We start from the raw sequence: 16,092 nt of genomic DNA on the forward strand, positions 1-16,092 counted from the left end.
TTTCCCCCTGTGCTGTGGGACGTGTTCCCAGCTGTGCTGCAACCCTGACAACTCTGACCTGTGCCTGAGGCTGGCTTTGTGCCTGCAGTGCTGAATTCTGGTGGAAACAATGATTAAGAGGTTCAGGCAAAAGGAGGGTGTCAGATGTACTAAGCAGCATGGGTGATATCCTATTTGAAGCCTAAGAAGAGAGAGAAAACAGCGTGTGACACCACATGGGTACCATTTTTAACCCGAACATCAGAAGAGGACAACGCAGATTTCTGCCGTAGCCTACAGATGGCCATGAGTCAAGTGATACAACTGATGCTTGCCAGTTGTTGACATGTCTGTGCAGAGGACACTCCTTTTTTATCTGCCACAGTTGCTTAAAACCAAAAATAACTACTTATCTTACAGTGAAAAGAAAAGTTTGAGGTGCTTTAAAATGGCACTAATCTTGAGCTGTACAAGAGCAAAAAAGTACAGGTGCGATCGGTGCTCTAAGCAAGAGGAAGGAAAGAGAGGCAGGATTTTATTATATTTATAATGCTGTTTATCTTTCTAGATTATAAAATCGTTGCCCCGTGCTAAGAACAAATCACTGCGTCTCCCCTTTCCTCTGGAAGCTCACGCCTGATTTTCTCCAGAAAGGGGTTTCTCTCAGTAGCATTTCTACAACAATACCATGAGCCTTTGAGCAGATGTCAGAGTAAGGAACGGCTGCCTGCAGATCAAGTTGCTGCTGCCAACTCTCGCGAGCTTTGTGTCAGAAACAGTTGATTATAATGTCAGTACTGTCCAATTTACGGGCTTAAAGCAGCAGCTGCATACTGCATTTTCCCTGAAGTATTCAAAGATCCTGACTCTTTAAAACTTTGTAGTTCTTGTAATAGAAGTGGGGTAAGTGATTCTCTATTTACACGTCTCTGTCTGCCAGGATAATTTACAGTTCAGCTTGATTTGCACGGGGATTGTGATCTTTTAAAACGTTACGCTCTGCCCATTTGTTGCTCTCTTGGGAAAACTCACTCTGCTCTGCAAATGGAACGAGTAAGCAGGCGTGTGTATCAGACCTTGGTATTATTCAAGGGATCCTGGGCTAAGCAAATTAAGCTGAGCTAGAAATCGCTTATTAATTCAACCATCTTTTCTATTTAAATAGTGATTATATAGTCTTGTGTATAGATTGTTTGGCTGAGTGAAGATTTGCAAGGAGAGGAAACAGTCATTGAAATAAGTTGTGCTCCCTTGCTGAATAAGAATACAGAAGTATAGTCTGTTTAACTTGTGCTGGAGGAAGCTACTACAGAAGCAGCTTTTTAAAGTATGTAAATACATTATATGATATATCTCTGCTCTGTTAAGGTTGATGAGCTAAAGCAATCTTCTGACCCTTTTACTCTCACCGTAATAATCAAGCGATGTTTGTTTTGCTCAGTGTGCTCTACCTTGTTGAGTTTGTTTTAATGCAGCATTAAAAACCTTATTAAATGTAATATTTGCCATACATTCAAGGTGTAATAATAATCCTCTGTCACTTGCTACGTTTGTTAATATTGGCAGAGTAACTTGAGACTAGACAAGCCCTCTCCTTCAGTAGTGCAAAACTTCTGCTGTTTTCAAGCTTGACCCATTTCAAACTTTTTCTTTAAAATGCCGCCTGTTCTTTTGCAGAGCTAATTAAATAGGTACAGAATTGAATTTTATGTCAGGTTTTTTTCTTCCTAAAATTCTTGTCTAAAACTTCTTAGGGTCAAAAGTTATGCCTCTGTGTTTTGCAATGCCACGGTATTTTCCTCCCATCCCATTCCTTTTTAATTAACAGAAAAGTGCAGAGGGGAATTAATTTTAATTACGATTTAGATATTTAAAGCTTTAGGAACTTTAACATCTCTTGCTTTTCTTAATGTCATTTTCTCTTCTTCATAATGACGATGCTTGAAATCTCTTGTCATTTCCAGCTTGTTGTTGTGGTTCGGTCCTGGGTGGCATGTCAGAAGTCATTATGTGAAAAAAAGAGAATGTCAGTGAAACAACAGACTTCTAGAAATTACTTCCCCCATCTCACAACACTGTGCATTGGGTACATACATACCCAACTAGATCCTTACTGCTAACATTTCTCACAGCCACCCCAGTTGCCTTGGCTGACTGTGAGATAGGGTGGAAGAGTTTAGCCCCAAGCTAATCTCTTTTCTCACCCAGCTCTTAAAAGATTTTATTACAGGAATGAATGGGGAAAAAAAATAAATTACTGGCACATAGAAAGGTGAACAAAATGCCAGTAAATATTGTGAGCCTCCTGCATGGGTACTGCGGGCTGCTGGAGCGAGTCTCTGCTTACCCAAACTCTTCAGGTCTGGTGGACCGCGTGTGTCGTCCAGATTGAGTACTCACATCTCTGAAGTTTAGCATACATGGGACTGCCCGCAGGTTTCTACAAGTCAAGCTGAAGGCTAGGCGGAGTGTTAGACCAGGTCTGAAGTCTATGGCCCCCATTCATCCCCTTATCTTTTTTCTTTTAATAAAAAGACAAGAGCGTAAATGTTTACGTTTTTGAAAATTTATCTATTTTCTGTCTGTTTAGATGAAGGCTAAAAATGTTGTCGCTAAAGACTCTTCCCAGCTCCTTTGATGCTACCTCAAAGTTAGGAACCTTTTTGTGCAAAATCATCTTTTTTCTCCCCCTGCATTTTCTTAGTTCATTCCCAAGAATACGCAAACAAGCAGGAGGAGCTCAGATTAGGCCGCAGCTGTACTTTCCATAGAAATTAGCCTCATTCCTTTTAAGGACACAAGTGCTTCTCATCATTAACAAAGAATGGCCTGTTTGAAGTGGCAGGACAGAGTACACTATGTACGACAGGGCAACAAGGGAAAAATAGAAGGAAGCTTTGTCGAGCATTTTCAAATATGTTAGCCGTAGAAATGGGGTTATGCAAAATAGTCTTTTTCTGACTTTTCACTTTCAAGGGGAAGATACTGAGGTTTTTATAGCATTTGAAAAGGTTAGGGTAAATAGGACTACTAGTATGCTTAAATGTGGTACATAATCAGCATCTATACCTTTAGCTTTAAGATAATATTAATGATGACTTTGAAAAGTTCTCAGGAAGCAAAGACCAGGCCATACTTAAATTATTAGGCACCACCTACATATATTAAGAAATTTTGGCTTTTTAGCATTTTAATGCTTATTCTAAGTAGTAGAAGTATGACTACTTGTCGTGGTTGTAAACTTGGTTAAGTTGCTTTAGAGAAAAAATGATCTTCAAAGAAAAGTTTTATTCCCTGGCGTACCTCAGTATGCAGTCGCCTGTGGGAGCTGACTGACTGACAGTAGGTTCCAAGGCACTTCATGTACTCCATTTGTTAAAACACCTTCAGATCTTATCACACAGAGCTTTGAGTTTATAGCAATGCCATCTCAATGGTTTGCTTCAGCCCAGGCGACTACTGTGACACAAGCATATAGTTCAAAACTTAAGCGGATCTGGAAATCCTTGGATTAAAACTTGGCTTCAAGCTCCTTCTTGGTGTTCATAGGGTGCATGTTTATGTGTGGAAAAATCCATGCCTAGCGATGTCTGTTATCGCTTTTTATTGATTTGAGAATACGAATTGCTGAAGTAACCTCTAACAGAATTATGGATAGTCGGGCACGGCATTTTCCATCACATCACATAAAATGTCCAGTGGAAATACAAGTGGTTAAGGCTTCTGCTAACTGAAGTGGTCAGAGTCTGCTTATATGACTTTACCTTCTCTGGTCTGGCTTCTTCAGTTCTATGCTTTTTAGCAACGGAGTCTTTTTGACAAAAAAATACTAAATACTAAACACAGTCTGTGCGACACAACTAACAGGAACTTATAGTTAAAGACTGCTGAGCTTTGTGCAGCAGCACCGTCTTATTTTCAGTGCCCTTGGGGTGACCTACACCCTTTTTGAATAAACCGTTTTGGCTCTGGTACTAATACGTTGGAATACTAATTCTGAATTTCTTTTTTCCTGTGTTTCAGGCATCATGATTTGGGCAAACGGTACAAGTCTCTATACCAGATTTCTTATGTGGTTGCTTCTCCTGTATATGTTCATCAGGAAGGTAGTGCCTGAAGATAACATCATTACAACCAAGAAAGGCAGAGTCAGAGGGACAAATCTGCAGGTACTGGGGGGAACTGTGACGGCCTTCCTTGGAATACCTTTTGGACAGCCACCCGTTGGTAGACTGAGATTTCAAAAACCAGAACCTCGTGAGAAGTGGTCAGAGGTTTGGGATGCCACAAAACATGCAAACTCTTGTTACCAGCTTATAGATACAACTTACCCAGGATTTCCTGGATCAGAGATGTGGAATCCAAAAACTAATCTAAGTGAAGACTGCTTATACCTTAACGTATGGGTTCCTTCTCCCAAACCCAAGAATGCAACTGTCATGGTGTGGATATATGGTGGTGGCTTTGAGACTGGGTCGACTTCCCTACCAGTCTATGATGGCAAGTTTCTGGCCAGGGTAGAAAGAGTCATTGTAGTTTCCATGAACTACAGGACTGGTGCCTTAGGATTTTTGGCTTTGCCAGGAAACCAGGAAGCTCCTGGAAATGCAGGTTTATTTGATCAAAGATTGGCACTTCAGTGGGTCCAGGAGAACATAGCAGCATTTGGAGGCAATCCAAAAAGTGTGACTATATTTGGAGAGAGCGCTGGCTCGGCTTCTGTCAGCTACCATATCCTTTCTCCTAAAAGCCATCCTTTATTCACAAGAGCCATCTTGCAAAGTGGATCTGCAAATGCCCCTTGGGCTGCAGTATCAGCATCTGAAGCCAGAAACAGAACAGTGGCTTTAGCTAAACAACTCCAGTGTCCCACCGGCAACGAGACAGAGCTAATTCTCTGCCTCCAAGACAAGGACCCACAGGACATACTGGAGAATGAAATTTTTGTTGGAACATATGACCCTCTTTTACGAGTATATTTTTGTCCGACTGTGGATGGTGATTTTCTCTCAGACATGCCAGAAACGTTGATTCAGAATGGCCTTTTCAAACAAACACAGATCTTAGTTGGTGTTAATAAAGATGAAGGATCAGCATTTCTAGCATATGGAGTCCCTGGCTTCAGCAAGGATGGGGATGGCTTGATCAATAAAACAGAATTTGAAACAGCTTTAACTCTGTCCTTCCCAGAAGCAAGCCAACTTGCAATAGAAGCGATCATTTTTCAATACACAGATTGGGAAAATGAGCAAAAGCCAGAATATTACCGTGATGCCATGGATGATGTTATTGGTGACTACAATATAATATGTCCTGCAATGGAATTCACCAAAAAATTTGCACAACTAGGACACAACGCATTCTTTTATTTCTTTGAACATCGATCCTCAAAGCTCCCTTGGCCCGAGTGGATGGGAGTAATGCATGGTTATGAGATTGAGTTTGTGTTCGGATTGCCCCTAGAAAGAAGAGTGAATTACACCAAAGCTGAAGAAATCTTAAGCCGGTCCATGTTGAGATACTGGGCGAGTTTTGCGAAAACTGGGTAAGTTTACCGTGGAAGTTTGTTTGATTGGTCAGATGCTTGTTGTTTCATAGGCAGACAAAGCTTAAATGTTTTGGTGGTGATTCGAAGCCTGTTGAGAACGATGAGGAAGAATTGATTTGTTCAGTTACCCAGAATTCCTATTTTAGTTCTGATAAAAACACCGTCTTAGTAAAATAAACGTTGATGCATAGCTCATTTATTGGGTGAGCTTAAGAAAACAATGTGTATCCACCCATAAAAGCAAATGCAAAACTTTTTTTTTTTTTACTATGGCAGCAGTTGTTGCAAAGGAAGGTAAAGGTTTCAAGTTTTAGAAACAAGTATTTCAAATTCTGGGAAAGACTTCCAACAGTCGAAAGAGGAGCAAAAAGCCCAATTTCCTTTAAGATGTAATTTGCTCAGAACATGCAGGTGTATAATATGGAGGTATATTACATTCACATGATGAAGTGATTGGAATTGCAGGATGTTCTTTTCAGAAAGCCTATCTTCCCATGTGTACTGTAAGTATAATCCTGGGTTTCACTGAAGCCGATGACAAATCACTTGCTATTTCCATTAGACTCGTCTTTAAGTGAAATATGTCCTAGCCTGTATAAGAAGCAAATAAGCATATTTCATTTAGATGTTTGAAATGGCTTAAATACTACCCCTCATTCAGTCTGTTTAGCTGGAGTCCAAGAGAGGTGAGACAGCCCTCGTTTCTGCATGGCAGGGTTGTGGGGCTCTCAATGCAATATTCAGTTTGAAATGAAACCATTTCAGTGCGGTAAGAAAAACAGCCGCTACCACAGTCATGTATGATTAGTCTCAAGGCTGCAAGCCCGATGGGATGGGGAGGTATCCTGTCTTCTCAGAAGCTTGGTTTGTGCTCTCTCATGAGAAGAATTATACGTATAAAAATCTGTACCTATGAAAACATACAATCAAACACTTAATTCACACTTTAAAAATGTTTAATTAACTTAAATTTTAAAATCCTGCATTAATTTTACTTCCATGTTGGAATTTTCTTTTGGTTTGTGAAGGTTATGTGGATTTGTAAAGAGTGAAGTCAACTTTGGAAAAAGTTACAATTGTTTTTCTTAATTAGAAATTAGAGGAGACCACTGTGCTCATGTAATCCATATGACCTTGTACACAACACACAACACAGGTAGGACTTAAACATTTCCAGTGATTAAAAATGGAGAACAAAAGTTGGTAGGTTGTTCTAAAACTTAATTCCACTTAAAAGGGTTGCAGTTATAAAAGGAAGTTTTGTGTTTGGTCTGAATTTCCCTATTCTACATTTTCCAGGTACTATTTTTGTTTAACAATTTCTAAGCTTTATATTGTGATTCGTGTTCCATATAGACATATTTCGAGCCTCTATTCAAATAACCCTTAATCCTTTTTTTTTCTTTTTTGGTTAAATAAAACAGGTTATTCTCTTGAGGCTTTCCCTGTAATGCATTTTTTCAGGTCCTTAAATAATAACTATGCATCTTCTCTAACACTGTGATTCATCCACACCTTGTTGGAACTTTCCGTGTTGGAATTAAACACAGTTGTCCCCAAAGAGTCCTAATTACAGCTGTCAGCCATCCCCTCTGGTTCAACCTGATATTCCCCTGTTTACTCATCCAAGGAAAGTACTATTTGCTTTGACGGTGGTGTTATGCTAGGAGCTGCTGTGCCCAGTGGCTCCACCATCCGCCCCGATCCTGCGGTCCCCACCTTCTGCAGTGGCTCCGATCTCAGTGTCCGGCACCAGCCTGCTGCCCGAGCCCTGCGTAGTCCCTTCACATTACACTCCAAGGTCAACTAACAGCTTATTTTAATGCGCATCCTTTTTTTTTTGACAGATTGGCTTGTCAATAGGCATGATTGATTGCCTTGATATGTAGGAATATAAATTACATTAACAAGTTCTATCCCCTTTATATGTTGGAGCCTGTAATACTCTTTTTACCATAAGTGATGAGCATATTAAAACTCAGAAAATGACTATACAGATAGCTATACTCATCAATGCATAATGTTTTAATACAGGTTTTATTCTTGTAAAATTTAATCTAAAATTTAATCTATGAGCTCTTCCTCTTTACTCGGAGCCTGATGACACCACTCCATATGAATTTGGTGTGAAAGACCGTAGCTCAGAGAAAAGCATTCAGCAGGGGTGTATTTTCTGGAATTGAGCTGTGCGCTTGATTTATCAATGCCAAAAATGCATCTGATAGATTCCCAAGATGAAGTCTGTACAATGAGGTCAGGTAAAGCTTGGTAACAATTCCTGCATCATGAAGACATGCCATGACAACATTGCTTTGAAGCCGGTGTCATTAGGCCCTTAGTGGAGAGCAAAGTGACTGAAGGCTCCTTATTATATACTGCAGCTTTACAACCTGCCCTACAGGAGCTTGCAATCAGATTCTTATATCAGAGATAGCGGATCTTTCCATTAAACAGAACTGTTTCTTAGTAGGAAAAGAGAAATTCAGGTCTCTATTAGATTTTGCAGAACAGTATTTACATTTCTGTGAACTATTGGTTTCCACTGGATTATATATATTTTTTTAAATTTTATGTATGTATGTATATAAAGTTATATATATATTTATGTATAAAAATGTCAATAACCTGCTGTGCAAAATAGAGTACACTGTCCCTGTCACTGTAGCTAGCTAAAATTAGACAACATAGGGTACATTCAGGTTTAAGTTTATAGAAGACAGTCCTGTCATCTATCTGATTATCATTTGCACTATAATTAGATTAGCCTACAGATTGAATTTCAAGTGGTTTCCACAGCAAATAGCAAATAACCCCTCCCTCTTCTTCCACCACAAGTATCAAAAACATCACTATTAGGGTAAACAATACAGTCATGCAATTTGTGTAACAGTAAAAGACCGGGTCAGCGTTAACCCTATATGTGACACTTTCCTCATCATCGAGAACACAGACCCCTGAGGCTCTGTAACACATTATTCATAGCGTACGACGAGTGGGGAAATAATAAAAATCGTTAATAATTCCAAAAGTAATAGGCGGTCCTTATTTTCCTGGCACCCTTGAGCGCACAGTAAACATTTATAAAGAACAGGGGAAGCCCCGTTTGACACAGTGTTTATAGTAAACTCTGGCATGATCAAAGGGTAAACATCTGAGGGGGAAATTACTTTACCACTGATGTCTCCAGTAGATGAGGAGAAGATCAGGCAAAAAAGATGAAAATCAGAAATATTGTGCAGCACAATTTTCAGTGAGGGCATTTGACCTAATATTCTAATGTGCAGACATATAAAAGCACAAAGGAGAGAAGAGCAGCCTGCAGAGGAAAGGAGATAGGGTACAGTCAACAAAAGCTGAAAGAAATCGGTTTTCTACTGGTACTTTCTGGCTGGGAGGAACCAAGAGGGAGCTCAGCTCACCGCCTGTGGAGCGGTTTCTCATGGGGGGTCTTCAAGCCCGTACTTTGACCCTAATGATCTCTGTTTGTCACTCTCACATGAGCACTGGGAATTAATAAACGTTGAAATGAAGAGTCAAAGGTATGTTCTGTAGGAGCATTTTCTATTTCTTAGACATGCCTAATGTCATGTAAGAACAAAAGGACAGATGCTAGGGGGAAGAAGAGAAGTAGCTCCTTCAAAGGATCCCGTGAGTGTATGGGAAATTCTTGATTTGATCATTTCTCAGTAAACAAAAGGAGACCGCCAGCCAGCCCAAGGGTTTCCCACTCAACCACCATCAATAGCTGGTGCAATTTTGCAAGTCTCTAGCCACTTCTTATTTCTCATCCTTGCTAAAAATAAATATCAGTGATAACTGACCATTTCTGCTGGAAAATTAACAGGGATAAGGTTTTCTACTTTTGAATATGAATGAGGAACGGGTAATGTAGATGGTTCAGCAGGAGAAGGGAACAGTCATTTTATATGTGAGGCTAGAAGTTAGATGCTGGCGTTATACACCAATATCTCTCTTCAGTACCCAAGGGAATAGTGTCAGTTTTAGGAATCTGACATATATTTACATGGTTTGTAACATTTGTGAAAACCCTGCTGAAATATTTTTCTATGACAACAAGCCACTGCTTCTCAGTCATGAGATTCCCTGCAGATTCATTATCCAGAACAGGACTCGGTGGCTTGGGAACCCATGGGAACTATGGGTACTGTAACTACCTCTCTCCATGCAGGTAGGGACAGGCTGCTCATCACTGTCTGAGAATGAAAGAAAAGCAAATTACCTCAAGGGCTCTGGCTGTTCAGGCAGTTAACGTGGAGTGGCATGAAGAAAGGACAGACTGGGAGTCCCATAAGATTCCCGGTAGTGATGTTTAGGATCAGCCCTTTGGATTGTTTCTAGCTAATGCCAACCCTGATGCTCTAAGGTAGACCACAGGACACAGGCAAGCACCCACCGTGGAGCTGTGGCTAAGCAGGCTGGCAGCGTGATTAACTTACCCTCCAGTTAAATGCTTGCAGCATCTCTTCCTCTCAGAAATATGCTTACGATTTATTTCAAGAGCAGATCTAAGCAATCAGGGGTACCGATTACGCATTAGACTCTTGCAAGGATGTGCTACACGGGGACAAGAATGCCATGCTCTGATTCACAGTGTTTAGAAGAGCATCACTCCAACAATCACTCTTTACTTCTGGGAGACGTGCAGCCAGTTCCTGCCCTTCCCAGTGTGGCTGAAGTGCCTCTGTCCTCCAGCCCTGGGCATTCCTGGTCTCCTTGGCATGCCGGCGTCTGAAGTCTACTGGCAGCCGAACATTTGTATCTTCCAATGGCCTTTTCACTTTAAAATTGGACCTGGTGTCCTGAGGGAGAAAGAGCAGAGGTAGGAATGTCCTGACTGAACAGTGTGAAGTCAGTCTTGAGGTGGATACTGATGCCCGTTAAAGTGAAGGGAAAGGTAACTATTACTAAACAGCCAATAAATGCCTAGGATTGGAAGACAAAAGTTTCCAGGTATGGTAATCCTTTTTCCATCACTTGAACACTTCTGCTTTTTCATTATCACTACAATTCTTAATGACTGAACTTTTGGTACCAAGTTAGGCTGACCAAGTATCCCAGCTGTTCCTAGTGCTATCAGCAGAATTTCATAAAATACTTTTTTTTCTTTTTGCAAGTATTTGAACCTTGAAAGAACAACATTGTCGTCATACCCTTAAAAATCTGTTCTGTCAGCGAGGGAGGAAAGAGGGTTATTACTGATGCTGTCTGAATAAATCAAGTGCAATAAAATATTTGGGTTATGGGAAAGAACAGATTCAAAAAAATCGATTTTCGTGATTTACACTTTGATTTAAAATTCCTCTATTTACCTTGAGCTAGGGTCTCCTTAGCTAATTATTGTATTTAAGAATATTAGCACTTGAATATCAACTGGTAGCCTTAAAATCATTTGATAAAATTCCAGACATCATCAAAATTAGACAGGCAAGGACATGTGGCCTGAGCTGGATCAGGCTCAGTAGGATTTTGTTTGTGTATAGGTAAAGTTCATATTAACAATATTAAGGTAGTTTTCAGTGGTTTTCTCCCGAATTCTTTCCAGCACACTTTATTTAAGTGAATGTCCATCGTGAAAGAATTTAAATTTCTTTTTTTAAACACTTTTAAAATTCTTTTCTCTTCTGCACTTTTGTTGTTCTTCAGAAGCTTTTGAAAGTAAGCAAGTGACACTAACAGGTACTATCAGTCATAAGCAACAGAATGCTCTGCTAACTCGAGTAAGAGGAAGTTTTATTTATCATGAAAAAATATATGGCATCCCAAATCAGTGGTTGCTAGGTTATGCCTTTTGCGTTACTTTATTCATTAGATTTGGTAACTGTATTTTTTAGACATGAGTGACGTGAAGTGACAAGGAGACAGACAAATCAGATGAGATGAAAACTCAAATAAGAATGCAGTGGAACATACAAAGATAATATTTTTAAGGCTTTGTGAAAAATGTTTTGGATAAAAGGAAACTGGCAAAACTTGTCTCACTGCCAGGTTTACAACTGCTGAAACAAATCTTTGCAGCTTTTTTCTATAAAGTGAAGCCTTTGAAATATTTCCTCCTATGTTTTAGGGGAATTTGTGAGGCTTTGATTGTCCCACTAAAGCTCTGAAGCACTTTGCCTGGTTATTATTGCCTTTCCCTGATGCTCCACTGGTAGACATATAATAAATTTCAGTGCTTTCCTTACCAACTTATCACAACATGTTTATAGAGAGTAGTTTCGGAACAGTGAGAACAAAAACAACAGCCTCATATAGAGTCCAGACAGCAGATTGAACTGGGGACCTATATACTCTATGTATGGAAGGGAATGAATATACTGGGGGGAAAAAAAAAGAAAATAAAAACTCCAACTACTTTTAATTTTCTAATACTTCAGAAACTAGGAAGCTTTACGTACCACTCAGCCATTTCAGGGTAAGAAATTTACTGTGGGCTGTATTTCTTTCTGAGATTAGCCCACCGTCACAGGGACAGAGGCAGGTGCTTGGGTTCGATCTCCTCAGCTGAGACCTGGTGATGGTCCTCACAGCATCTTCAAATGCACCGGAGCTGTAGCTCAGCGGGGCCAAGGGGAGCCTTTCCCCAAGGCTGCTGCTTCTGGCATCTCACATTTGCCTAGAATAAGTCATTTGTCACCTTAACTGGTGATTTGACTGGATCAGGTCAAGAATCCAGAACAGAAGATTTCTGGGTGTGAGGTAAAAACTGAAGGAGTACAAATAAGGCATGAGGGAGGTTTCTAAAAATACAAAAAGGATACAGAAAAGAACATCTTCCCTTCCCCTGTTAGGGAAAAGTGAAGTTTTAATTTTGACCCAAAAGGGCACATGCATTGTCACACTTGCTGCCTATCATTGGAGTCACCTCTGAGTCATGAAAAAGCACGTGGAAATCATAGTGACGAACAAAAAAAAAAGGTCAAGATTTAGGAAACTTACTCCTATTTATTCACCTTCGCTTTTGGATTTTGGGTTCTTAAAAGTGGCTTATCATCTTTCCGGGGTCCATACATCTTGTTATATTCAGAAGCAGTAATGGAAACATCTTTTTAGCAATCTATTTGGAAATAGCGCATCATGGAAAAAATCAGTAACTAGAGACTCACATTTGGCAGTCATCTCTCTCTTTCTGGCTTGCAAGCTGACAAGCTGCCATTGAATTTCAGAATTGAAACCAGGAGTATTTGATTCCATCATCTTTAGAAAATAGGTCTGGGATACAAATTGTTTAGGTTGTCTTAATAGTATTACAAACGTTGCAAAATTACAAGAAGATGTCTTGTTACTTTCCATATGTGCAGCAAATTCCGTCCATACAGATTTTGTCCACTACAACAGATGAGTCAAACTGTTATTTTCAAAAAGGAGATGAGAACACCTATTAAGGAAATGTTCAAATATTGTAGGAGCAATTGAATGAGACATAAAACTAAAAGCTGAAAGTGTAATGCAAAGGTTTGCCTTGGATATAACTCTGGCAGTGCTTTGTAGAAAAGGGTAAGCTCTAACAGGCCTGTCAAAATGACCAGTGGTAATCTGCAGCCCTGGGACTGGGCCAGGTGAACTCCCCGGGTCAGTGGTCGGAGACAGAGACACACAAACATGCACACACAGGCACAAGAAATGATAAAGTGGATCTCTTTGAGGTGTTTTCTTTGTAGAGCTATGCTTCCTTTGGCTGACCCTGTAAAAGAATAGAGGGAAGTGTCTTGGACGTGGCTCTTCGTGTTCTCACAAAAGAGACAGGTGGAAGAGCCCCGACTGGACACGGTTCCCTGCTGTGCCCAGGACCTGGCATAGAGCCTACATGGATGTATTTTGGGGAGAGGAGAGGAATGCAGAGATACAACCGTTCCAAAGTCGAAATAAAATCATGGTATGATTGTTACCTCAAATTTGGCATTGGGAATAAGAAGCCTGGATGGAGATAATTTGGAATAACTGTGTGTGGCAAGCAGATCAAGGGAGGTCACCCTCCCCCTCTGCTCTGCCTTGGTGAGGCCGCACCTGGAGTACTGTGTCCGGTTCTGGGCTCCCCGGTTCAAGAGGGACAGGGAACTGCTGGAGAGGGTGCGGCAAAGGGCTACCAAGATGTTTAGGTGACTGGAACACCTCTTTTATGAAGAAAGGCTGAGGGATTTGGGTCTCTTCAGTCTAGAAAAAAGACGACTGAGGGGGGATCTTATCAACTCTTGTAAATACTGAAAGGGTGGGTGTCAGGAGGATGGGGCCAGGCTCTTTTCAGTGGTGCCTGGCAACAGGACAAGAGGTAACGGGCACAAACTTGAGCATAGGAAGTTCCATCTCAACATGAGGAGGAACTTCTGTACTTTGAGGGTGGCAGAGCCCTGGCACAGGCTGCCCAGAGAGGTGGTGGAGTCTCCGTCTCTGGAGACATTCAAAACCCACCTGGACGCGTTCCTGTGCAGCCTGCTCTGGGTGACCGTGCTGTGGCAGGGGGTTGTACTGGATGATCCCTTCCAACCCTACCATTCTGTGATTCTGTAATTTAGCGTTTGATGGAAAGTACATAAGTAAGGAAGATGAGAAAACAAGAGAGGGAAATGCTAACTAATGATGCAAGAGCCTAGGTGAACAAGGAGAGACATAAAGAAGAGAGAAAGAACAAAAAGAGATGGAAAGATAAGAAGATGTCCGAGAGACTTGCTAACCATTTTTTTTTTGGGGGTGGGGGTGTGAAAGTATTTGTGAACAGTGAAATGAAGGAAATGCACGCATGAACTAATTATGTGTAAGGCAGGTTAACATATAAACACCAATACACTTCAGAGATAATCTGGGATTAGGGATTACTTTCCTTATATCATAACTTTTGCAGGCACGTAAACACATGGTTGCAAAAGTCACTGTGAAATTCTAATTAGTGTTCACCCGCAGTTAATTCGCTTTTTAAGGGCACTCTTCTTCCATGCTGCTTTTCTGCAGCTTAGTCTTTGTTTCATCATCAAAAGACAGAAATTGAAGTTTAAAAGGTCTGCAAACCCCATTTTTCCAGGTGGTTCTGGAACACTAATCTGAAGTCCTACTGAGAAATTTCACATGAAGAATGGAAACCTTTTGGTACACATTTTAATTTACTCCCTAACGCAAGAGATTGGCTTGTTTCAGGAAAGTGGTAAAGGGGTGAAAAGAGGAAATGAGGAGCAGCAGAGGTTACCTAACACCATATTTTTGAAGGTAGCTCAATATGGTGTTTAATTTTTTTTCAATCAGCTGCAATAGAAGCCAGTTGTGGGTAAATGTAGTTAGCAATTTAGTCGCAGGATTGGTGAGATTCTATCCCCACAAATCTAGAAGCTGCATAAGTGGAAATCAGGCATTTCATGCTTACAGTTAGTAATGTTACACAATTACACGCTGTTGCAGATGTAAAATTAAAAGCTGCCGTCCTCTGCTTTCCCAGACATCTCTGGCCACCATCTGTGTTCCTCTACCTTTCCTTGAGGGAACAGAAGGCAACTTCCTAATTTCATACAATACAAACTCTAAAGAGTGTTGCCGCATATTTACACCAGAGAGATCCTTTTTCTACTGGAGCTGCTGTTCAAATACTGTGATTTTTGTCTTAACTAATGAAGTTTTAAATACCTGCCTCTCATGAATGTTATTCACCGTGGTGTCCTCAAGGAGTAGCCTCCAAGTGAATTTTCTAGATAACTGGAAATGCTTAGAGGTTTAAAGAGTTGTTTTTTCCTAGCCATTAAGTAGTCTGCATACTATAATTTCCACAAAAATCTACACAGTTTTGAAAGAGAACTTTGAATAGGCTCAGATATTCTCCCTTCTTTACATATTATTTCTTCTCGAGAGCATGCCTTTCATGACTCTCAGTCCGAAAGTTTATATTTGGAGATCTCCCTCTTGGTGCCAGAATGTAGTTCAAACCAGATTCACAGGATGTTGTAATGCTGGGACATAACTTGAATGTGTTTATCGTAGAAAGACACACGATCACCACTTGTCCACGTCAAACCTACAATGAGTTTATAACAGAGACAAGAAAATAACTTAATCCTATATTTTTTAAATATCTTATCTGGGGGTTTATGAGCACTGTAGCTTCTGATTTACATTTCCTATCATGAAGTATTGGTGGTTCTATTTCAGGTGAAGCAATAACACATATACATGCTACTGAAAGCTACCTGATGGTTTCATTTATAGGACTGCTCAATCTGGCCTAGATTGCACAGTACTTGAAGTTTGTGACTCATGCTCTTCCTACCATTCACAGAGATAAAACAGTGCAGTAGTGGAAAACATCAAGAAAATGCTACTATGATGAAGTCCATCAGGACACAATGAATCTTGATGATTTTATGTGGTGCAGGGCTATGTGGAGCATCCGTCTTGAAAAGAAATCATGATTAGGGCAATTACAATTGAAAACAAATCTCAAATACTATATCCTAGTATACTGTCTACTACACAGTCTGTGTTGAAAATTTCGTCTCCAGAGATAAGGAAAGCATTGAATCCATTTATCTAACAATTTCTGAGTGTCTGGGAAGAGCTCTATTAATGGG

General features: G+C 40.3%; 1 protein-coding gene across 1 annotated transcript in view; it reads left to right on the forward strand.

Moving 5' to 3' along the window:
* The first annotated feature begins 432 nt into the window (after positions 1–432).
* BCHE (butyrylcholinesterase) overlaps positions 433–16,092 on the forward strand; it is a 33,587-nt gene continuing 17,927 nt past the window's right edge. Inside the window, exons 1-2 of the mRNA XM_074591911.1 lie at positions 433–882; positions 4,003–5,524. Of these exons, the coding sequence (XP_074448012.1) occupies positions 4,008–5,524 (1,517 nt within the window). The 5' untranslated portion in view covers positions 433–882; positions 4,003–4,007. The remainder of the gene's footprint in view (positions 883–4,002; positions 5,525–16,092) is intronic.

The sequence above is a fragment of the Larus michahellis genome, chromosome 6, assembly GCF_964199755.1.
Source record: "Larus michahellis chromosome 6, bLarMic1.1, whole genome shotgun sequence".
NCBI classification, from domain to species: domain Eukaryota; kingdom Metazoa; phylum Chordata; class Aves; order Charadriiformes; family Laridae; genus Larus; species Larus michahellis.